Source organism: Leptosomus discolor, chromosome 6 (assembly GCF_034619465.1).
Source record: "Leptosomus discolor isolate bLepDis1 chromosome 6, bLepDis1.hap2, whole genome shotgun sequence".
In the NCBI taxonomy this organism is placed as follows: domain Eukaryota; kingdom Metazoa; phylum Chordata; class Aves; order Leptosomiformes; family Leptosomidae; genus Leptosomus; species Leptosomus discolor.
In genome coordinates this window covers 24,699,641-24,725,510 of record NC_141396.1, presented here as the reverse complement: position 1 = coordinate 24,725,510, position 25,870 = coordinate 24,699,641, and the positions used below count along the sequence as shown (strand labels likewise).

Genomic DNA, 25,870 nt, shown 5'->3' with positions numbered 1-25,870 from the left:
AGACTTTGAATCTTTTGTGGCTCTACCCATGGTCCTATAGATATCTGTAGCTGAAATGACAGTGTGCAGACCCCATTTTCCCTCTCTCCTAGGAGGTAAAGTTAATCCAAAGATGTTCAATGACAGTTGTCTCCCCTTTATAGCTCTCCTCAGGCATACACACTGTCCCATTATCTAGTCAAGAGTATTTTTATTCAGAAGTCATACTCATAGCATCTCACGGAAGTATGATTCATAGGATAGGAGTTAATAGGGGAAAGAAGGTTCCTCCAAAGGAACTCGTACGGTCATACACATTGACTATTAGCAATGATGTAAAATCAAATACTATTTTTGCACCCAGCATATATCCTCTGAACCTATGTCTGTTTCTGTCTGCACTCCTGTTAATTCGACATCACTCCTTGAAATAACTCTTGATTTATACCAGTATGAGATCAGACTCAGAACTCTGTATCTAGTTACAACCATTGTGAAAAAGTGTAACAGCATCAACTAATGACTCACAAATAGCTTCTATAGGCCCAAATGTGTTTTGTTTACTTTATAGAAGGTATGGCAGACACTTAAACGTCAGTATTTTCTATATCATCACTGCCAGTGCCATGAGTTGAAGCTCTCCTTTATCTCTCATATTAAGTAACTCTGTTTGCACAAGGAAATAAAACACTATGACTGTGTGTAAAAGATAGAAAGCAAGAGGTCAACAGAAAACACTAGTTTTGCATCCGTTTGCTGCTAATATAACATCATATATATATATATATGCATACATATACGGAAACACTGCCCTAAAGAACAAGCCACTGAATTTTTCTGGCATGTGTCACAATGTTTAAGGTTTAGAATTGCAATGAGCTCTGTTGAAAAAGCCTTTCTGAGCACACAAGAGTATTGCCATTTGCCCACTAGGCACAGATTTCAGAGGGAGCTGAAACTGCGCCTACTGAACTGCCAGAAAACGCACTCCTCTAGTTCGGCGTGGCTGCTGAAGACATAAGGTAGTGTTCAAAGCTAAATCCTTTTCCTGTGATCTCTGTCCGGACCAGGAAAGGAGTTGAGGACTCAGAAAAGGCAAAGGGTGTGAAGTCACAGGCAGCAAAATTAAGAAAAGCTTCTGCGGGTGTTTCACTGATACAACACAATGGCTGTCTTGGAATTCCTAGGAAGAGCTCATATCAAAATCAGTCCTGAAGACAGGAGAGATGGGTTACAATAAACAAAACCTATGAATTGTATGATCCTAGTCTCTATCATGAGTGTGCTCTACTGCAATGAGCCAAGCCACACCAGCAAAAATACAGGGCGACACAAAACCAGATCTGGCCTTGGATATTAACAAATGTATGTATCTCTTCCTGCACTGTAAATCCTACGTGCATTGGTTTGGCCACTGTACATCTTACTTGATTCTCACATGTAAAAAACCAAGCCAACTCCCCAACAACCTATTATTTTTTTAACTGTATATGGGAATAGGAAATACAAACAAATCTATTTCTATCCATAAATAGGTAGCTCAAGAATTGAAAACACACACAAATGATGACAGTTGGAATGTCAATATCTAATGTAAAGAATACATCACATACGTACGTCCAAGTTACACTGACATAACTGTTTGAGCTCACACATGCTCTCCAACCTTCTGAAACGCAGCTATGAGGACTGTGCAAAAATGAAGCACCTTTCAGCTCAAGAAGCAGACTGTGCACTCCATTTACTGTTTGCGTTGACCCACATACTAGCAGGAATGCATGTATGTTTGTACTCCATTTCATGGTATTCTACAGACATATTTTAAACCACTGCACAGCTGGACCATCAAAACAGTATCCTATGGGAGAGCTTTCTGACAAATATCAACCTATAATCAGGTCAAAAATTCCTACCCAAAAGCTTATCAGGGCATTGGCTTAAAAAAAAAAGAGAAAAACACATCACAACTTGATTTTGAGCAGGACAAAAACTGTATTATGCTTCACATTTTTTATACATTTAGCATATTGCCCTAGTGGGGCAAACATACCTGTCAAAACTTGCAAGCTTTTTTAGCTATACCTCAGTTGCAGAGTGGTGAACACAGAAATCACATCATTTAAATAAACGCCATGTTACATGACAGCTTTGTTTATGCTACATGATAATCCGAGAAGCATGGGTTGTCAGTGGAGGCAGAAATGGGCCCAAGGCACTTCTATTTTACTTGAGCATCAGTAAGACTGAAAAGAGAAGGAGTGAGCATTAGGTCACTATGGAGCAGTTCTGAAGGAGCTTTTTCTTCTGGGAGAATTTATATTTAGTTTCATAAATAAAATCAGTCCATCAGAATGAAAGAGACAGACTTCCCTAGAAACATTACTAAAAATAAGTTAATGTGTATATATATATTTCTCCTTTAAAAAAAAAAAATAATTGGATACAATTGGGCATTGCTGAGGTAGACATACCACAGAAATTCTATAGCACTGCCCTTAAATATTCAAATTACATGTAGAAAATTTAATTTTTCATCCTTTTAACTCAGAGCTCAGCTCTAGAACTTTTACAATTATCTTTTTCTTCTGATGCTGTACTTGTAAACTCTGTGTTGCCTTTAATTAAGATCTCCCTAGACTACTTATTTATTTTTGAAGAATGAAACATGCTTGCTAAATGAATTTTCTCGCACTTTCGCAGGTTTTAAATCTATTAGAAGATGTCACTGCAGTGGAGGCTGAAATTTGTTCTAATCTCAATGGAAAAATATTCTGTTCTTAAAACGCCAGTTAAAAACACAGCAACTCCACTGTCTTTAATGAAATCCTTTCAGCATCATTCCAGTCTAGAAAGAGAATCTGGCCCAAAATTAAGGAGTTTATTTTTCCTCTACATTAGCTGCAGATTATTTCTTAGATAATTAAATACCCAAACTATGATCTCTGTAGTATCGCTTAATCAGTTTAAAAGTATTACCTAACCATTGCTGTAAGCAGGACAGTCCATCTACCCTCTTTTAAAATAATGTCACATACAACTTAATATAAACTATGCAACCCTGAATTTATATAATTATTGACTACACAGTGAATAAAACTCATTTGGATACAGTTTTGACAAACAGTTTCTGGCAAGAGCTCTTGAATCGTATGTTTCTGTAACTAGCCCTTTAAAGTGTGGCAGTAGCATACAGGCACTTGTAAAGGTAACACAACAGGCTTTACAGTGCATGCACTGCCACTTAAAGTAAACCTCAACGCTATAAAAAAAGGCTGCTTGACAAAACTAAAATATCCAACCTAGCAGACAAATTCAAAATTTCCAGCCTCTACCTCTGCAGAACCTTCTCAAACTCCTACCACCACCTGTCACTCTCAGTTACTTTTCTTTAAAGTTTTATTTCTGTAGTATTAAACTGCTGAATCATTCAGTTTTAAGTTATTTCAACCTAAAACCCAAAACAACATGTTGATCTTCTTTTTAGAAGCAATAAAATGTTTTAAAATGCATCAAACTTTAGTTGGCACGTATAGCCAAGTTCAACTTGTGATCTTTTAAACCTAATTGGTACTTGTATTGTCAAGGTGACCATTGAGATATGTATTAGAAAGAAAAAAAAAAGTTCCTTGCTCCGAAGAGTTTCCAGTTTGAAAAGAAAAGTTGCTAAGCAAGTAAATAGATATGTATAAATAAAATGTGGACACTCTGCTGATATAGTTAAGATATGAAAGGTTATGAAGAAAGGCAAGAAGCAGATACTGCTTTAAAAAACAGATAGATCTGCAGGAAAAAATTCTGGTTAGCCTACAGAGTGAGATCATTTGCAGTGCAACTTAAAAGTGTGGGAAAAAAATTGGAAAATGCTTGTTACTTGTTCCTTTTAGAACCACTTCAGTATAAAACATATACTTAATGGTTATTTAGACATACTGCTTGCTTTTTTGCCATCTTTTCCTAGAGGAAATAAACCCAGATTAAAAAAAAAATAAGACTCTCAATTTACTGTTTTTGAAGAAAAACTTTCCTTTTTTATGGAAACAAAATTAACTTCTGTAACTCTCAACTTGCCAAATTTATACTTGTACCAAGATTTACTCATCTTTGCTGCTTGCTGCCTTTTCATTCACCCTCTTTCCCCCTATCCTTCTCTGTTACCTGTTGATTCTTACTGATTACAGCAATGACTGAGGTGTCTACTGGTGACCCAGAGGCTGATTGTAGCCAATGATCCTAGCACGACTTGGACTTTTATCCAACAAACTTAGAAGGCTTCATTCTTTATCCATATAAATACAATTCTGAGCCGATAGCTGCTACTCGCCGGCAGCAGAGGTGGGAGCAGAGGGCACCAGGAAGGAACAAAGCTGCTTGGGAGCAGACTAACGTTTGGAGCAGGTTTTTCTACTGAATGCACTTGTCAAACTCAACCTTTGAGCTTGGATTATTTTACTCACCCAGTCTCTTATTTCCTTTCTCTGATTTTATTCTTAAATGCCTGCACATTTTGCATGTTCAGGCTGAAATCAGAAGAGTGGTGCTTTCCTCCTGCGGGCTCTAACCTTTTATGAGTAGGTCTCCAGTTCCCTGTTAACCAAAACCAGGGAACCCACCAGTTCTCCCAGTCTCCAAGGAGAGGAGGGCTCTCACTCCCCACCAATTTATCTGATTCCAGCAAAGGATGTGCTTCAACCCTAGCCTATCCTTAGCAGTTTGGCTTGGCCTCGAAGAACCAAACCTCGTTTCTCTTTATCATCAATTTCTAACATATTTTAGTTTCTGTATTCATCTCCCTATGCCATTTGAGATGACAGCTTCACATGCTCTCATCTTCTAGACCAGTGCAGTGACTACTCCAGAAGCCAACACACAATACATATCCAGGATGAACATCTAACATGCTTTACTTTGTTCCTCCAAACATCTGTTTTGATTGCACACAAAAAGACCACTTTATGGTTTCTTTATTCTACTTTTCACAACAAAACAACTATACCTTGATTTTTGAAACAATTAAGCTGTCCAATTAAGCAGGAAATCCAAAAACAAGCTTTAGTTTTTTTTATATTTGGTTTTAGCCAAATACAAAAACGTCAGTACAAAAAGCAGACACTTAATATTCTGATGCACCAGAGATTAAAAGAAAATTGCATTTTTAGCATTCTAACTACAGTGTTTAACTGCTCACAAACAGATTTTCATATTTTTGTAATAATTTAGTGTGTAATGGGTATTGTAATCTAAATGACCACAATTGCATATTTTTTGACCAACTTGCTGTTGATAAATAATGCAAGTACTAGTTTATTAAATTTTTTACAATTAAGTGACTAAGAAAGCTGTTTATTGCCTTCCGTAATACCCTCTGTTAATAAGATCGTTGTTGCAGATGTTCATGTATGCTGCATTGATGTTTAATGGTGCATGATGCTCTAGGTGGTTCCCATAACCTTGCTTTGTCTACTATGAGCTGACTCAATTGATATGATAATAGAGAAAAGAGGTCTGAAACAAGCTGGGCTGTACTGGCACAATTTGCATAACCTTTAAATTTGCCATCATTTGATAGCCAACTGCTCCTAAAAATTCTTATTCAGTTGTCAGCAACAACAACACACTGCACGCTGTACATTCTGCAATTGGACAGGTGGGGAGGAAAGAGGAGGCATGCATCGTTTATTGCACTATCAGGAAATGTACTTATTATCAAATTTATAAAGCCAACAATTTGGAATAGAGTTCTGCAGTTTCATTTGTGATCAATTGCTATTAGCCACAATGCATGGCCTGGCATCTTTTCAGGTTCACAGTACAATATCACAGTGTCAGATTACAAGGGACATAAATATTTGCTTCCATGGACTCCTCTCGGATTTAGTTTTGACTGCTAATCACTGGGGCAGGCAGAGGAATCAGGATGGATTAGGAGGGCAGTGGAGGGGCACAGGGTAGCATAGTACAGCAAACAAAACCAGCGTAAGCAGCCTTCCAAAATTTAAATGTGGTTTTGGAGGACTCTACGTATTCTTTTTAAACAAACATTAGTATAAAACAAACATTACTATTATATCATTCAGTAGGTATAGCCAAAACCTGACAATATAATAATAGTTCATATTTACTGTATTCACTAAATCTGCTGTCTGTATATACTTTAAATCACGTCTGCTTACTATAAGGATTTTGTTATTTATAACAAAGAAAACAGCTATGGTGAAAGTAAGCTGGACCCTACTTTCATTCAAATAGGATCAACTATGTAAACGTTATTTTTGTGGTATCCAGAGGCTTATATCTAAACTACCACTTCATATTCTATTTTATGCTCAGGTGTGTCAAGGCCAGGTCATTGTTATATGAGTAACATGCACAGCCTGCTTTTCAGATATGGCATTTAAACAATTTTGACAATTTTAAAAATCTACCTTTTAAAATCACTGAGCCAAACCAATCACAATTCCACCTTTAGACAATTAACGATTTTCAAGAACTCCAATTACCTCCCCCCATGTTAACTCTAGAGGTTTTGTCATCTTACACAAAATGAACCTTAAATCCCCAACATCAGGCAACACAGGACCCATTCAAACCTCCCCTTCGTCCACTTTTCCCACTACCCACAATTTCTGCTCTGTCCCTCCTGGAGCTAAGGATTTGTCTCCCATTCAGCCACCTATTTCCCACAACTTCTATTGCCTGCAACTGGATGCTACAGAAGAGAAAATTCTAAACAAAGGGTCAGTTCCTGCAGTTAGTTTTCAACCAGGATCACCATATATACACACATTTTACTCTACTTCCATTCTGTGCAATTATTTTATAGTGACTACTTGAGCAAAGGAAGATTAGAGGCTTGAAAATGTAAGTTCCATCATTTATGGCAAAAGCATCACACAGTTAGCTACAATTTAAAGTTTTCTACAATGTTCATTCAACTGTAATCACAAGATGGGAAATAAAATTTCTAAATTAAAGATGATAGGCTATCAGAGTCTGTAGGGCACCTTCTGAGTAGAGATTCTGCTGTTCAAACTCCTCTGTAATGATTTGTTATGAAGTGAACTGCTGCCTAATAAAAAAAGGCTAACACCGCCAAAATAATGGAAGAAAAGACCTTCTACGGAAGATATTCTGCCTAGGTGCCAGTGGTCAAAGGGTCCAGTTCTTTATGCACCTCATTTGTAACAGACAACAAAGAAGATACCTTAAGGTAAAATGTGTTACCAAATCTTTCAGCATACATAAAGTTCACTTTTTGTATAACCTCTAGGTAGACTACAAAAATTGAATCGGAGATTGCAGACAAGGTATGACACACAAAAAGACACATGGATCAGTATAAATCATTAATATTCATGAATGTTTTAAGTTCTCCATGGCCATAATCGATATCCAATGAAGTTAATGAGATCTTTCCATTGATTTCAAAAAGGTTTAGCCTCAAAGACAATAATATCACATTCTCTGCCAGTATTCCAGCTGATAACACATACTTTGATAAGTTGCTGCCCTTCCATCCAGAATTTCAGCAACAAACAAAAGACATGTTATCTTATTTCAAACTGGTTTTGTAAAATGAGCAACATACCATTACAAAAATACGGAGCTTTTAATACCTTTAATTGAAGAGCAGTCAAGGCTGCAGTAGTTACATGAAATGTGATCGCCGATATGAGATCCATAAATAAGACAATCGTCATTTATTTAAGAAGGAAATGAAAAAAAAGCCTTAATGTGTTATCCTCCCAAAAGGTTGAGATTTCATTTTGTTTTAACTTTGAGCCTCTAGAAAGCAGTGCTTCTAACTCTTATGTCTTCTAACACATCTAAGCCCATCCAATAGATTTAATCACTGATAAGTAGAGTTATAAGTTCAAACTGGCCTTGACCTTGGGCAGTATGACATTATCTGAAAACCATTAATGGTCTGAAACTAAAGGAAAAGCTCATTAATAAAAGCAAAACCGTACAGAGGTACAAAGACAAAAAGAAAAAAAAAAAAAGAAAAAAAAAAAAAGGAGGTTTTATTAAAAATATTGATCATGACCTAGGGCACCACAGACATTGATCTTCCCACATCTCCACAGGAAAAAAAAGTTAAGCCAACAAATTATTGATCTATTATGAAACCTGCAGAACAAGCCATACATTTAATCTCTTACAATGAAAAAAAGCAATCACACCAAATTAGGGTAAAGAGAAAATATATTACTTAAATTATTGGTTAAAAAATTACTATCTGATTAAGTTCATAAAATAGCCACCCTGTTAGTATGATTTGAACCTAAAGGGTCGGGAGGTGAGAAGCCTATGCACTGTAAACCTTTAAAGCATGGGTTTCAGATTTCCACTCATGGAAGCATATGCTTTTAAGGAGAAATGGGTAGCGTCCAATACTAAATATTGCAGCAACACAGAATGCATGTATAGAAAAGGAAAATGCTGAACTTTAACTTAAAGCACAAATTTAATGAAAAGTTTCTAGGATAATCATTTCATATGAAATAGAATACTGTAGTTTTGGATTTTCTTCAGTTTGTTCAAAAAGTCAGGGAGATATATTTAGACTGACGTAACATTGTAGCTGCAAAAACAGATGCTGAAAAACTAAACCCAGATTTTCAAGTTTGGTGTACACAGAGAGAGGTAGGTGTCATTCTCAGAAAATGGGATAACCTTGACAAAGTTGCATCACTTACATGTACACATGAAAAGCACAAACTAAATTCGGAAGGCTGTCAGTAGTTCCAGTGCTTCCCAATCACTGAATGACCGATTCTGCTGTCTCACCATTCTTTTCATACAGTTCTATGATAAAATCAGTGGTTTTCAGCATGTGAGATGTCAAAAAGATCGTCTCCTTTCTGATAGTATATTCATGGCTCTGACCCCTTATTCTTTGTTCTTTGCTTTGCAGATATAATTCTACAAATCTACCAGTTGATCCTGAAGCAACTTTCCTTACATCTTTGGAACTACAGTCTTTGCTGATAGATGGAAGTTCAAAACAAAATGTCATGTTTCATGCCTCAGCCTGAGGCTCCACAGCAACTTCAGCCGTTATAGTTTGCAGACATGATAGCCTCATCCTTGTCTCCTCCTACTGCAAATGCTGCATTCTCTCCTCCCATGCTGGCACTAGTGCTCATCTGGACCCTGCAATGAGCTGGTTCAGAGCTCAACACCTTACCAGGGCAGGTTTCTGCCAGTCTGTGCAGACTGCTGAACCGGTTCCCCATATGGGAGGAGAAGTGCTGCCAGGGTCGGGGAGAAGCAAGGCATGGAAACACGTGTCCTAGGAGAAGCCAGTGATATCTGAATTTTCTATCAGTTTAAAACTGCCACGGACCCAAGTCTCAGTCTCTTGTGCTCTGAGGACTACATAGACATAGAACAAATACGGTGAATCCTCATTCCTTCCATGACTGCCCAGAAGAGTAGGAGCCTGTCTTGGTAATCAGAAGGCTTAATGATACAATTCTGTCTTCTCAAGATTTCTGATAGGTAATTCTGTTGCTTTGTGGTTTGAACAGAACAGAATAATATTGTGCCAATATAATTTTTTCTGTATGAACCACCTCACAACTCACTTGGGTCACCAGTAAAATGGCACTAGTTTTGAAGTATTACAGCCATGTATAGAGAAGGTACCAGAAATTTATGATAAATTAATTCTATAATAATATCACAGGGAAGGTGTCATATCTTAAAAAAAAAAAAAATAAAAAAAAATCAGGTCCAGTGTACTAAGGTACTTTCTTTCCCATCAAGGGTATCCATTTGGGATTTAATGGCACCTGAATTGGTATCTTATGTAAATTCATTCAACTTTGCTCTCCAGAGTCAAGCAAGACAGGCCTCAAGTGGTTTAACAAGTAGCTTTATTGAAATTCCCCTGCCTAGGTCTAGTCATGATGTTAACTGTGCACACCTGTTATGGGTGTATACATAATTTCTAAGGGGAGCTCTTCAGTGTAGTGTGTGCCATCATCTTGTGATACATTTAGACTCATTCAGGATAGTAAAACAAAAATCGAGTTTGAAGAATCGCGAAAAATTATCTCACACTAATGGGCTATAAAATTCTTTGTCAATCAATATAAAAAAAAAGTGCACATACAAGAAACAATTCTAGCTTTAAATACACAATGGTGGGCTCTAAACCACCTATTACCACACCAAAAAGAACATTTGAAGTTACAACAGACAATTCTGTGAAAATCTCAGATCAATCATCAATGGCAGCCAGAAAAGCAAATAAAATGTTAGGAATTATTAAGAGAGGAATGCAGAACAAAGGAAACAACAAAATTAAACCACTCTGTAAACTTCTCAGGCACTTGCAAGTTGAACATTCTGGTCCCCCATTCGCAAAGAGTACAGCAGACCTGAAAAAAGGTGCAGTGAAGGTGCCCCAGGGTGTCAGAATTACAAAGCAAACAAAGAATAAGTAAACAGAATAGGAAAAGAGTCTGGAAACAAGTCTAGTGAAGAGGAGATAAGCGAGAGTTCTGCAAAATCAAAAGTAACAAGACACTGTATATGGAATGATTATGGACTGGCTGTGCAACACAAGCAGCAGGAGATAGCCAGTATCATTCTTAGGTGGCTGAATCCAAACAAATAAGCGGGGGTATTTCTTTTCATAACACAGAGTCTGTGACACTCATTACCACAAGACATTATGTATGGTAAAATCCTATTTTGGACTATTAAGCACGAAGACAACATCTCTAGTCCAGAAATTCCCAAGCTACAGACTGATGGAAGCTGGGAGAGTGTAACATGGAAGTATGACTATAGATTTGTTCTGGTTTTATCCACTTTTCCAAGCACTCACTACTGTACACTGTTGCAGATATCAGGTTAGACAGACCCTTTGTCTGCCTCAGTCCTGTTCCCACTCTTTCACTCTATTGCTTCTCCAACGTCATATAATTTCTACTACTACCTAAGCAGTGGATTTGTATGTTAACAATTACGCCACCAAGAAATCTTTTTAGAATTATGGTACAAAAACTGACTTCCTAAATCAATATATTTGTATCTGAGAAACAAACACAGAAATGTGTAAGAGGAAATACTGCCTAGTCCTAAGCAATGGGATAGGGCTTTTATTTATTGCCCTTCAAAAAACATGCATTCTTCACAGCTTAAAGGGGTGATTTTTCCTCAGAATGTAAGTTCATCGTAGCACCTAAAATTCGAGCTAGGTTTAATAAGAGGCACAGTTTTGCCTTGAAAATTCCCCATTACCAGCGATTATACACGAAAAGGGGATTTCCCAGCTTCACTCTCAATTTGTGGGCTAAAATGGTGCGTTAACATGTTAGACTAGAAAAGATATCCTTTTCTTAAATCAATATGAAATTATTGAAACACACACACATTACCTACATACATATTTACATATACGTATATGCATTCTTTGAGATGCAACAGTTGATACACTTTTAAGTCCAGTCAAGATACCAGTATCCAGGAACTTAGGTTTTAATAACGTGTTTCAGCTGCCTAATAAAATGCTCAGACCTCCTCTCCCACGTAGCATGAAAGCATGAATGGTCTCAGTTACCAAACGGTATTAGCAGCTTTGCTATTCATTAATCCCTATAAACAAATGTTCATTATTAATTTAGGTTTTGTGGTTTCCTAAGTCACAACTAGACTAAAAATAATTCTATTGGCTTTCTGGCTCATTTGTTATGCCATTAGCAGACTAAAATTTCCTAACTTTTCTTTCTATTTGCAAATATAAATGGATAAGGAAGAGTGAAAGCATGTAATCCTGTGAAAAAGAGAGCACACTGTAATATAACCCAACTACTATTTCCCCAGGTCCAAGACACTACTTTTGTTTGTGTAAACAGATAGGAAGGTTGGCTGATAAAAAGAGCTAGCCAAGGTTTTCCTGTCTGGAAGGCTAAGCTTGAAAGCTGTAAGTAAGGAAAAAAATAACACTTTTTCTTCTATCTTAGAGGAGAACACACAATACTCAGTAACTTACAGAAAGAGGAGCTGCAAACAGGCCAACCATAAAATGTCAGCAGTGTTGATACTAATAAATACTTCTATGTTTTATAGACAGGCTTACAAGGTAACATGCTGGTCTATGATTGCAGCACAACCTGACATAGAAAACCTACTGACCTCTGTTTAAAGTAAGTTGTATGCTTAAACATCAGTCCTTTTTATTCCCCCAAAAGCATACAGCATCATGCCATTATGATTTAAGAATAGCTCTTAAAATCTCTCTAGTTTCCACAATTTTGACAACCTTTCTAAAACAAACGATTTTAAAACTCCCCTAAAGTACTTAAGATCTAACATATCCTTACCAAGTAAAAGACGCTTCATCATTCATAAAACCATACTATCCATACCCGTGTTGTTATTTTCATTTAGATCAGGTTTTGGTTCTATCCTAACATATAAACTTTTAATCTATGAACACATCTGCATATATTACCTTAAGAATGGTTGGACTGGCTGACATCAACATCCATTTAGCTCAGTATCCCGTTTCACATAATAGGTAGAAGCAAATGCCTAGTATTACTCCAACATCAAAAGCTTGGTAGGCAGGCTCTAAAATTTGGTAATGTTGCAAGTTTTATGGTGACACATTAACCTAGCTATACGGCACATGCTGTCTAATTTATGGAACAGATTAAATAACAATAATAACAAGTAGAAATTCACGAAACTATTTCAGTATGTACTATGTGGTAGGTGCACTAAGAAATTTTTAAGTCTGACCTTTCTCATTTTACCACATTTGCCAGCACTGCTAATACATTTCCTGAAATATCTCAAGTATCCCAAAAACTGAAGAAGATGTAAGTGGTTAGCAAGCCCTAACTGAGGTGGCTTTAATGCTTGAATCCTTAAAAAAAAATAATCCAGTTTTACTGCCATATTCTAACAAATGAGGTTATTACAAATGTGCCCTTAACAGAGGTGGTCTTGCAAACATTGGGGGGAACAAAGAATGGAAAATTCTATGTTCACGCCTGAACATGCCAGATTTCATCATTCATAACTTGAAAAATGCTGAAGTGATTTTCTTTAAATTTGGATTGTTTTTCTTTCCTCGATTAAAGCTATAAAACAAGCCAAGTTTAAAGTTTGTAGCTTCAGCTGTTTTTGAATTATGCAAATATTTCAATATAGAAGTATGTTTTTCCATTGCTGAACCGATTTTGCTCAGACTTTCCGAAGATTTCCCTTTGGGCCAAGACCAGCCATAAAATGTATCTGACTAAAAGTAATTTGTCTAAAAATGTTATGAGCAACTCTGTAAAAGGGATAGCTTTCACAGTATTTGATTCTGACAAATGTTATAGCACACATATAGATATGACATACATGTTCTTGACAGAGCTTGTGATTTTTGGCGCGTTTCTTAAAAGCTCCAGCTGCTGAAATTAGGAGATTGCATGTGTTCTTTAACTCTCCCTGCTTCCCCCGCATATGTATTTTTTGTGGTTACAGAAAAAAGTATTGAAACATGAAATGAATGTATCCCATAAGCTCAGGAACCCTCAGTCATATCCAGAATCACAGGCCTAGGAAGAGGGATATGATGCAACAAGGCTGTTGTAGTGGGACCAGAGTCTTGATAGCCAAGTAATTCCCAGTATGGACGAGGAGTATCTGCACAAGGAATTAACCCAATATTGTTCCTCAGATAAAACTTTTCTGCAAGTCCATATATCAAATTTTCAGTTACCAGTACCCTTCCCAAACCATAATCCCCTGTACTAAAAGGTTTCTTCAAAGGTGTCTCTCACAGGCTACTTTTTTTTCCAAGAGAGTTTTATCAAAATTTAGTCATGTTGGGGACTGATGCTATAGAAAATTACAATGTTTTTGTCAATGCTATTTCTTAGGGCCACTGAGAAGATCCAATGACTTCAAGTTCTTCAGTAAAAAGATAAAATTTGACATCATCGAAAAATGCACCTTAGGGTTGCCCAGAGAGGTTGTAGACGCCCCATCCCCAGAAACATTCAAGGCCAGGTTGAACCCCCATTCTGAGCAACCTGATCTAGTTGAAGATGTCCCTGCCCATTGCAGAGGGGGTTGGACTAGATGACCTTTAAAGGTCTTTTCCAACCCAAACCATTCTATGATTCTTTGACATGAAGAGGAAAACTTCAGACAACGATCATTTGCATATGCTCTGTGGAGTCTTATTAGAAGTTGACAGTTAATTTAGTCAACATTTCATCTACCACAGCTCCTGTGTGCCAATCCTAAACACTCCTTTCCTTCCCTATAAAACACACTGATCACACTCAGCTTGAATTTGAGTTTGCCTCTTCTTTGCAATTATTCCTACTGACAGAGAACAGGAAGGAAGGGGAGAGAAAAGGGGCCTTGGGGCTGGAGTACTGTGACGGAGGAGATACGAACAGACAGTAGAAAGAGCCAATGCGCCCATGATAAAAAGACAGAATTTTTTCCTCTGAAAACACAAATATTTCAGACAGGCAAAGCAATGGACTGACTAACGGGAATGGCTTAGATTGGGATTGTTGATATAGCTATGGCTTCCCACCATTTTCATGATCTGCTCCAGCTGCACGGACCTCTAAGTTGCTTGTTAATCTGCACCTGAGTGCCTACAGCTCATGGGTCAGTTTGTGGTGGGCGTTAAAACAATGTTGTGTAAACTGCGACAATTCGTAAGATGACTAAACATTTTTGCAGTATGGCTGGGCCAGATTTTTGGAGGAAGCAGGCATTTCAGCTGTCTCAGCCTAAGCTCTCTCCCTCATCTGTAAGAGCTATATTCTCAGAACTTTTTGGTCAATCTTTCTTTGCTTTTGGTAACAAACTGTGCCTTTCTGCCTTACGCTGTACTCCTCAAATACCTGTTGATACTTCCATTCTCAGGAATGTCCAGGAATCAACAACTGTTTCCACAGTCCTCTCCACATGTAATCATTAGCTGTATCTGGCCTTCTTCATCCCATTAAAAAAAAAAAAAAAAATTGCACATCTAATTTCCAGCACATATAATTCCGTGCCCTTTCACGAATGAGATGTCAATCTGCAACAACACCCCTCTTATTCCTCTTATTTCCTCTCCTTCCAGCCAGAGCTGTATCAAAGTGTATCCGCTCATTATTTCCATTACCTGATCCCCCATTCAGCCTACACATAACTCATTGACGAGGTGCACGCCTCCTCTTGTAACCCAGCCCCTCCCAACCTAGCCCCTTGGCTGCTTTGTCCTGGACAGTATGCAGAGGCTTTGACAGAGGAAACAGAGCTCTGTTAAGGATGTTCTTACAGTCTTGGTGCTGCCTATCTCGTCTTGCCACGTGTGGGCAGGGGGAAGTGAAAGAAGTGGGGGGTGGCCATCCGGCCATCTATCTTCACAGAATGTGGCCATTCACTGCTACTCCCATGACTCACAGTAATGCTGCTCCATGCTGCTGCCAGACAGCAGGGACCTTTCCATGGGGAAAATGGGAAAGGGAGGAGGAACAAAAGGTAGAAAACCCACAAAGGCCAAATTCTTCTTGGAGTCTTTTACTCTCACACCTCTAAGCTTCAGCTCTATCCTGAACTCTTTCAGACATAAACTAAGACCACTGGAATACGCAATGTGCCCAACAGCCGATGGAGGATGGTTAAAGACAGTAGTAGAAGGGAAGAAAGAGTAAAGTCCTTTGCCTGGACACTGATCCCCTCTGATTGAGTCATTGCTGACAGAAATGTCTTCCAACTAATAAACATGTTGCTCTTATTATTAACCTGGAGAAAATATAAAGCAGAGCATACAACAAGCATATCCAAATCCATAGCTGACTTCACAAATGCTATTTTAATCTAGGCACAAACTCTCTGAGACTATATTGTTTCCTTGTAAAGGGAAGATAAACAACTACACACGGCCTGCTTTTTCAAAATATGTACTCCCCTTCTGTGCATTGGAAAAAGGAAATTAATTTTATACTGGTAACTACTCCTAAACGCAGTAATTCTTCCAAAGACCATCTAGAAACTTCTTACTTTCCACTGCAGGTTTCAAAGCACAACTAGACCTAATTAGTGTTGAAATAAGTGTGTTAGCAGTATCCTGTGCCATTCTGTGGTATCATCCTATGCTAAATCAAGGGACATATTTTCCTTCTTTCATTATTATTTTAATGTGAGGAGGAGGGAAAAAGATGATCCACACCAAATGAAGGAAAAAAGGGGAAAACAATAACAAATTGGTATCTCTTTCAAGAATTGCCCCACAGGCCAAACATTTTTATGTTCTTAATCATTATTAAATGACTTAACATGACACACAGAGCCTGGCGAATGATTGCATCCTGACATGAGAACGAATTACAAATGAAATGAAAGATCAAGCTGTATTAGAGGACTGCCTCTGGGAAATGAAAATCTTTAATTCTCTTTTATTATTGACATTTATTTGGCTGCCATGAATAACAACATAGCAAAGAGATTCAGATATGCTTGTGCACTGAATAGCTTATCCCACGGCTCAAAACTGCCTTAACATTTATCATGTTTGCTTTTGTAGCTGACACCATTGCATACACTCTCTATCCATCTTGCATTTATCATGCATATAAAGTGCATTCCCTAATTTAAGTTCATTTCATAGTGTACAAACAGCTAAGATTAGCAAGTGTCAGTCCTCAAATAAGCTCCCAGTTGTAAAAATATCAAAGAAGGGATTAATGGATTTGTTAACAACTCCAGTTTGAAGAATAAAATAAGTACACAGTGAAAATTAAATAAGAGCACAGGAGGGTTACATGTAAGATTTAGGTTTACTACCATTATTACTAGTTCATATATAAAAACATTTTTATACTGCTATTTTTCAGCCAACTGTACAATACTCAAGCGGAGTGCTTCCATATGGGCCATTCACATAATGCTGTAACTTTCTGGAAGCAACACTTCCACCATTATTCAGTGAGATACACATACCCAACTCTCAATGACTGCTATTTCCTTTAAACCACTTTGTAGCTAATGAAATAGGGGAAGAAGCAAACTATTGGAGAAATCATTCAAACTGCTGCTAAGAATGATCTATACAGCAGTGATATACCTACTTAGTGCCTAGCCCTGCAGGCACAGTTTGAAGCCAATTCTGATTTTGAGGCAAATATCGTAGGAGTAAGCACCAGTCCCTCAGGTGCAAAGCTTCCTCAACTTTACTTGATTTCCAAGGGAGGAATTCAGCTCTGACTAATAACTTACCTTGTGAAGGAATGAACGACTAAAATGGCTTGCCACAGCACATGTTTTTAATAGCTTTATTTAGTCTAGAAGCATAGGTGGACAGAATTAAAGAGACTGTCAAAAGGTAGGCAGTCATGTTTATAATGCTTAAATCTGTGCGTTGTACATCATCAATTTAGACAGCACTAACTACTTGTAACCCTGCTAGAACACCTTTTCCCCACATACTCCTTTGAGAATAGAAGAGTAGACGGCTGTGAAAAACTAAAGTGAGACTTTCTGCTCAAAGCAAAAAAGCCTGGAAATTCACTTAGTACTGGATTTCACTTCCTCCTCTTCACAAATGTTTAAATATACTCTACTGTTGCACAGCTGTTCTCAGCAGGCATAGTGTGTTCTTGTTTGCAGCAAAGATGGCTACACAGATAAAATCTGAAGTCATAAAAATCTGAGTAAAACGAACTGGATCAATATTTTAGATCTATGTTATAAAAAAAGAACTTAAGATGTTCAGAGCTAAATTCTTGGGCATTCTTTTGAAATATTAACTTCTTAAATTCAGAATCTTAAAACAATTAAAAGCATAACAGATAAGAAACACGGACTAACATTGAAAGGCAAATGCTCCAACTACCATTTAACACATCATTTGTAAAACCACAACTTGTAACTGATTAACTAGAATATTTACTGTGAGCAACAACGGAGATTTGAAAAATATACCTGTAGCCATCACAGTGTCATCTTTCCCCTGGGTAAAGACTACGATTCGTTGCCTTTTAGTGTTCACCTTTGGCAGGGCTTGTGTCTTCCGGGCTATCTCCTTAATGTCTTCAGTCTATTAATAGAGAGAAAGAAAATTCTTGTTACCAGTGCACTAGAGCAGTGAGAGATTAGAACTTTATTAGCAGATCAAAGACTTACTTTCCTATGGCTAGGTATAAAACAGACTTTATTGCCAGTAGAGGAAGATTTTTAAAAGGAGGAATACTTCGTTCTCCTAGGGGTTTATGTAGTACTATGAGACTATTGTTTTTGATAATGATACTTCAGCTTGATAATGATACTTCAGCTATTCCAATTGCTGCAAAACTGCAAAGCTAACAAAGGAATTACAGAGCATTTCCTAATGAGCAATTAGAGGGTTTCTTTGCTGATAACTGGATTCTAACCTTACTGATCATAAAATTAAAAATAAAATTGGTAAAAGAATACATTGGATAAACTTTGAGCCTGATTTTCATCCAATTCAGCCAGGTTTTATAGTACTATAATCCCTCTGATTTCAGCAGGATAACAAATAATGTTTCTCTAACTTCTCTACAGCAGCTGATCTCAGCAAGTAAACTGACTGTACACTGCAGCACCTTAGAGGGTGTGGAGCCCAGGTGAATATGCTCCGTGCTGACTAGCTGGTTGCATAACTGAGATGCAGGGAACCAAAAAGTGAAAGCTATATTCAGTGGGGCACTGAACATCCCTGATTTTCTGAAGTCAAGCTAAGCTGCAAAAATTTCAAGAAATTTTGCTTTAAAGAGACCTCTTACCCATCCAATGTCTTTGACAGCAACAAGTTTGAAATGGTTAATCTGATGCAAGAAACTCTAACAGCACAACTTGTCATTAGAATATTATCCTTCCTATTCTCATAGTTGCCCTAAGATCTGAAACACAAGGACTTCAATTTCTAATTTACTTAGTTTTCAATCTAATCTAAATATAGGTATTCTGTTATTTGTATAAGCATCAAATCCTTTTATAATGCTATGTGGGAAGCTTTTGTTCTCAGATTTATCTCAAGTCAGTAAGTTCTATAAATTAACTTTGATATATGTAAACCTATTTCTCACAATATTTTTCTTTTTTTTTCTTTTTTTTTAACATTAGAATAGTAAAGACTATATTTATTCTCTGTGCTACTTACTATGCCCCACTTTATTCATACCTGTGTTAAAGAACACCATAGTTTTTTGCCCAGTTTGCTGTTGCGTACAAGCAACTGTAGTGCAACATAGCTGATTTGGTGAGGGCCTAGCACCGAAAATATGAAAACATAACAATACTTTCTGCATTGTTTTATGTCCTGTTCGTTATGAGTCCCAACTAATTTTTTAACACAATTACATAACTAATAGAGTTCTTTCATAAAGCTGTCCAGAGTGGTTTCAAGTAATTTACCAGAGTTGTTACAATTGATTTATATTATTAATGAATTGATTTTTATCTTCCAAAATCAGCATAGTGTTATTTCGAAATCCAGGTACAGTATATACCATTTTGCAGCTTCCAATTTTAACAAGAGATTGATTATTTTTCATTACCAGGTTAGTTAAACACTTCAAGAATTACAACCTTCATACCATTCAGTCCTGGTTACTTGCTGATTTTTGATAATCTTGTTGATCTTCAAGCACTTCATCTTTCTTATGGACAGAGAATATGCCTGGGCTCTATATTTACCAGTACTTGTTTATGTGAAAATTATCTAGCTCTTTTGCACTACTTTTAGCCTCCCTTTAATTTCTTCCCCATCTCTGGTAGTCAGTGAGCCCATTGATGTATACACATTTGCAAATGTGAAAATAATTTCCCTTTACTTATTAGTCTCTACTCCTTCTTAAAATTCTCTCGTACTTTTCATTTCCATATATTACACTCATTTGTGTTATTTCTTCCTTCTTCCTGCTTATATTGTTAATACAGCTTTTAGAAGACAACATCTTCCACCAGAGAAGAGAAGAACTTTCAACCCCTCTGCATGGACTGAGCACAGTGAACAGGGGCCATCTTACCCCTAATTCTCAAAAGGTGAGGTGTCCCTTAAAAGTCTATGCCAGAGGAAAAAAAAATATATATTGTCGCTTTTCTGTTTTGAAACATCTTTTTAAGAGATTTGTGAATAGCAGGTATCAGCTGGTGGCACAAGCTCTTGAACAGGGGATGGATGGAGAATTAGAGCCCTCCAGCTTGGTAATATTTAGGCTTCTGAAGGTTCGCCTAAATTCTGAACTATTTCAGGCCTTGAAAATTAAGAGATCCGTGAACTAGAAAATGCAATAAAGCATCGTGGAGATCAAAGGAAACAGAAGAGAGGTGTTTAGTTTTTGCTAAGTAGGGAGTGGTGGCCAGTTACTTTATTAAGAACATTTACAGTGGAGCAAAGCAGGCACAGAAATCAAAGAGCTTGAAGATATTTGTGCAATGTATTCACATGCACTTTGGATGTTAAAAGAAAAATGAGGAAGTTATAATAGGAGAAAATGGCATGATCAAGAGGTAATTTCCTCAACTTAAGGAAGAATAAAGATGAACTTACATGAGGGAAAGAGGACCCCGAGGAAAAAGATTAGTGAAGAATGATGGTAAAGGATGAAATAAAGTAGGCAGTGAAAGAAAGTAAAAAGCACATATGTTTTCAAGAAGAATTAAATATATAATAAGCATGTAACAGTGGAAGGAAGGTATTTAGGGGACAAAAAAGGCAATTTTTTAAAAAGCAGAAGTTTCAAAACAGAGTGGTTTGGACACTGGTGTCTGATTGCTCAGACTTTAAAAGTAATTGAATAGCATCTTCTGTGAGTATTAACTTGGCCATGTTTAGCCAAAAGCACTTTCTATACTAAAATTTTTCAAAGGAAGAGAATAAAACAGATTTCTTATTATTTTTGTTAACAAATAAAATCCGTTCCAGGATGCAATTCAAATTCAGCTACCAGCAACTTTTCATCACTTCTACGATAAATATCCTCTTGATTTTTGCCCAGGTCACTCAAGTCCTTTCCTGTTTCGCCAGTTTTCTATTCTCAATATAAATCACAGAATCAGTTCTATAAGCTTTTGAGGGTTGCTGGAAATTCTTCTTGTTTTTAACTGAAAGGCTGATTGAAGCTCTTTAAGTCTTTCCTAAAATACACTATGAGTAGTGTGATTTTTTTTTTTTCCCCCTTCCACAGCAAAATGGGAAAACAAGACTGTGGACACTCATCAAGTTTTACACATCTCTGTCAGTAAACTTGATGTGTGAGTTGTTGTCAAGCAAGGGGGTAATAAGAGATAAGATCATAATCATTGTGCACTTTACTGATATGCTGTAATCAAATGTGGCAGATTTAGGATGTTCAGAAGGAACCGTGCTAAAATCTCTAAGCAAGCTCTAATGGAAAGGTTAATATGATGGTAGTTAGCAGACACCAGCAAAAGCAGTTTGTCACTAGAACTGAATTTAAACCAGGCACATTCAAAGTCTTTAGCTCAAGGGGGCAATAAAAATATAGAATGGGTAGACTTAATACACTACTTCCTTTCTTTTTTATTGTCTAGCTACCACAGGGTACCAATAATTTGTTATGCTTCATATTATATTTGGAGGCATCTGTGAAATTCATTCATTTGCTAGAATAAACTCAAAGTGTATTTTTATGCTAACAATACAGATTATACAAATGAAAATTGACAGTGATAAAAAAGTCTTGATTTCTACGAAGCAGCCACATGAATTTGGGAAACATAAAATGAAATGGGACAGCCCACAGTTTTAATATCTAAAACACTGATGGCACTGATGTACCTGCTGGTGTACGGTTCTAAAGAAATCTAAATTGCAGAACAAAGATTGTCAGTCTTTCCTTCTTTTTTTATATGCAACCATCCACACACAGAAGTGGCAGGTTCTTAAAGCGATGTGGTTTGAATTGCGCGGTTTCTATTATTTATGCAAAACGGTGTTGAGCAGTCAAACTCCTATCTATTCTTTTACACTGCAAACAAATCAATTAAGGTGGATCTTATTCCAGTAAAAAAACATGTAAAAGGATTTATGTGCATTCAATTCTGCAATTTAGATTTCAGTAAGATCACTTACTATCTGCAAGATTAGCACAACCGTTGTCACATTAATTATAGTATTTAAAACCTGCTTATTTGAATTCAGCATTAGAGACCAATAGCTGACAGCTCTTCAGATGAAGTTATCTGAATTTAGCCAATGGGAGTCACTATTCAAATAAATACCTCAAGAAGATGAAATCAAAAGCTCTGAAAATCACTGTAAAATCAACAGTGTTTACTTGAAGAAAGTAGAGGATCATACATTTTTAGAGCACAGATGGAAAACACCAACTCGAATATGTTTTGAAACACAAATTCCACACTACCCCTTCTAAAAGAAGCTGTTTGTAGAAGCATGGTTTACATTAATCAGTACCCAACAATTTTATATACAACCTTTCTAAAATTCATTTGCATAATGATAATCCGCATATGGCAGGGTTTAAGTTATTTAAGCAGTGTTATATTTCACTATTTAGTCTTGCTTCACCACTGCTTTAGCAGTGAATCCTTATGGAGTGTAATGCAGCTAATGAGGTAGCTTTTTAACTGAACAAACTGACAGGTCCCATATCTGCAGAGGCAGCTTGAAACCGTGCCCAACCTCTCGGCTTCCCAAGAGGCTTTTCAAAATTCAATAAATAACATCTGTAGGCGATGTTGGGTGCAGACCTAGCAGAGTGCGTCATAACACTGAGCTGGCAGAACAAAGAAACCATGACGACTGCCAAGTTTCCATGGCAACCGCTGCGAGGCTTGGAGAGTATAATAGCACATCAATCATTGTCCAAAAGAACTTCATTATCAGCAAGAAAAAAAACCTTTAGGATCTGTTTAGTGTGCAATTGTGAGTTAACTCACCTCAAAGCCTTGCTCTCTAGCAAAAGTGGCAGCTTCCTGAAATAATAAAAAAAGAACAGTTAATTATAAAGTGCCAGATAATGAAGAAATAACACATTTTGAAACTCATTCAGCCAGTTTTCCTTTTACACTATTATCTCAATATACCCATATACAGTTGTTCAATTCTGATAGTCGCACCAAAAGCTTCCCTCTCACCCAACAACAGTACAATGTCAACACATTTCACAAGTTCAAAAAAAGAAGGTACAATATGTTTTTTCCAGGCGAGGAAAGTTACTTCTGGAGATAGGACTTTGACTAGCAAACCACTACTTCAAATCCAGACAAACATCCTTCAGACATATTTTTAATTGAAATTGTATCATATCTCCATTTATGTATAGCACTTCATGGGATACAGGTTATAGAGCCATTTAAAAAAAATGATTTGTCATCTACATTGAACAAAAAGAACAGGATCAAAAAATGTGTTCAAACCCTTGTGATAGAATCAGACGAGCATTTTAAAATACTCTGATGTCTTAATCACTGCTTTAGGCAATTTTACTATGTTCTTTTCCTGAAAGAACAGAGGAAACATCAGGGTATCAGAATGTCCTCATTTCTTATTTATATTAATTGGAGCAATTAAAATCCATTTTGAAATAAAAGCAAGGAGACAGAAGACAATAGTAATGTTTTCCCCTTACTCACTTTCTACCTTAACATTGCAAATATTGCAGAAAAACCCTCAAAGTTTTTATGTTTTAACTTGCATTCTTCCATATTATCTTTGCAAGTGATATTAACAGAGGGATAAGTCTTGAGCCAAAATGGTGAGCTGATCCAACTAAGCAAAAATGACAACCGTACCAAACGATTTAAGTCCAGTGTCCCTATGACAGCTTTTAATGCTGCAGAAAATACAGACTTGTGGACCTATATGATCTGCCAATTTGGGGGCAACAGAAGAATTAGAAGTGGGTACAACTGATTATAACAACAGTAAGCTGAGGTTAATAAAACGTGATAAGCTGAAAAGCACAACTCCTCAGGCTGCTTCACTGCAGAAACATAAGGCTGACCGGGTTAGCCTTAGCTGATGTTGACAGAAAAACTGAATCATGGTCCTGACAATTGGGTGCGGGCAAGGTTAGCCACTTTGACAATTTACTTACAATTGAATTCCTTCTTGTACATCACACAGTCAATGACATTTGCTAGCCTGGCTGTCAAGAAGGAGTGTAGGGTTCAAAGATATCATGCAGTGTTTTCCTAAACCAGCATGTGATTAACAAAGCCTATGCTCATACGAAAAAAGGAGCCTGCAAGCTTCCACTCTAAAGTGATGTACTTACAATGAACTGCAACACAATCAAGAAAGCCTCAAATGGGACCAGGACACAGAAAAAAAAAAAAAAGTAAGAGAAATGAGGGAGTGATAAGGGGGCAGAAAATGAGAAAACTGACAAAAAATTATGTACTGTAGCCAAATTGCTTCTTTAACCTCAGGTTTTTGGTCATGCAATTGAAATTGGAAGTTACACTGATCTGTCCTAAAAGGTTTTTTTTAATGACCAATGCAGCAGGACATTAACATCTGTGTTAAACTATTGTTTGGCCAGGAAACGGGACACCAGTACATGACATAAAAACTATTCCAGTTAAGTAGCGTTTCCTTATGTGGGAGCCTTTGACAGAATTCATCTTGATTTTCTATGCTGAGGCACCCATGCATAGCACATGCGGTTTGAAAGACCTGGCCCTTCCACAAGAAAGGACAAATGATTGCACATTTGTTAAAAAGTATCTCATCTTCGGATTTTCATGTTAGAGCGTCATCTTCTAGCCTGGTCTGCTGCCCCGCTACATGAATAATGGTAGCTAGCATACAACCATAGATTTTCCTGCAGTTGACCTCTAATCTAAAGGTGTCTGAATGCACCAAAGAACAACAGCAATCATAATTTTCTTCTATCAGCTGAACCTCAGAATAACTCCTGAGCAGCTTCTTTTAGTGAGGACTGTGCCTACAGCCCCCTAAGACTCAGCCTCTCTCAGAATTACAACCCTTTAAGAATTAAGGCCCTTCAAGTAAAAAGATAATAAAGCTCAAAATACACATTTGGAGACTACAGTTTGGTGTTTGCAAAATGGTGACAAATGTGAGGCAGGCCCTGAATGCCAGGGACAGTTCAAAGTAAATTAACCAGATAAAAGCGATGAGAACCTTTTAGTATCTATTCACAATAACAGTGAGAACAGGAAACAAGCAGAACCCATCTGTGCAGCCCTAGGGCACCTCATACTGAGCCTCACATCTCTAATAAAGTAGTCAGGTTAAAATCTAAGCGGCTGTAACATGTGGAGACTGCTAGGGTTACAACAGCCAGCCAGGGCGTTTCCTGATGCAGGTGATAATCAGTATGATAATCACTATATTTACACGCTTTCCATTTTATATCTGACATTGGAAATCACGAAGAAGGAGGGATTAAGGAAATAAACAACCTACACAGAAGCTTTACGGCTCCCCAGAGAATGCAGCATTTTCATTCATGCGTGACATGCGACAACAGCAAAGCAAAACAGCAACAGAACAGAATTTTCTTAGGAGGCTTCATTTCACATCAGGAGTTCTTTCAGTTTTGATAAACTTTTGTCATTATTCATTCATTACTCCAACTCAGCATTTTCAGAGCTATTTTCCATTACTGTCTACAACAGAACATCTCATTTCTTAAAACCCTCTCCCCAACCTTTTTACTCTTTCATACTAAATATATTAAAAACTCACCGTCCTTTTTCTATGTAATTTTCTTACTAACTGCAACAGTGAATTTATTGTGTACCACCTAAAGTAGAAATGGGATTTATTACTAGTTATGAAACATTATTTGGCTCATGCAGTTTTGAGGAAAAAAAAATTCCAAAGTACAGTCACACTGAAAAAACCCTGTGTACAGAGTCACTTAATGAGAGTAATACCATATCACCAAAG

At 37.1% G+C, this 25,870-nt stretch overlaps 1 protein-coding gene across 2 annotated transcripts in view; it reads right to left on the bottom strand.

Annotated features, from left to right (window-relative positions):
- ADK (adenosine kinase) overlaps positions 1–25,870 on the bottom strand; it is a 290,419-nt gene that overhangs the window by 23,200 nt on the left and 241,349 nt on the right. For both annotated transcript variants that reach the window (XM_086466581.1, XM_086466580.1), the window contains exons 8-9: positions 22,888–22,923; positions 17,923–18,037 (exon numbers count right to left, since the gene is read on the bottom strand). In XM_086466581.1, the coding sequence (XP_086322707.1) occupies positions 17,923–18,037; positions 22,888–22,923 (151 nt within the window). The remainder of the gene's footprint in view (positions 1–17,922; positions 18,038–22,887; positions 22,924–25,870) is intronic.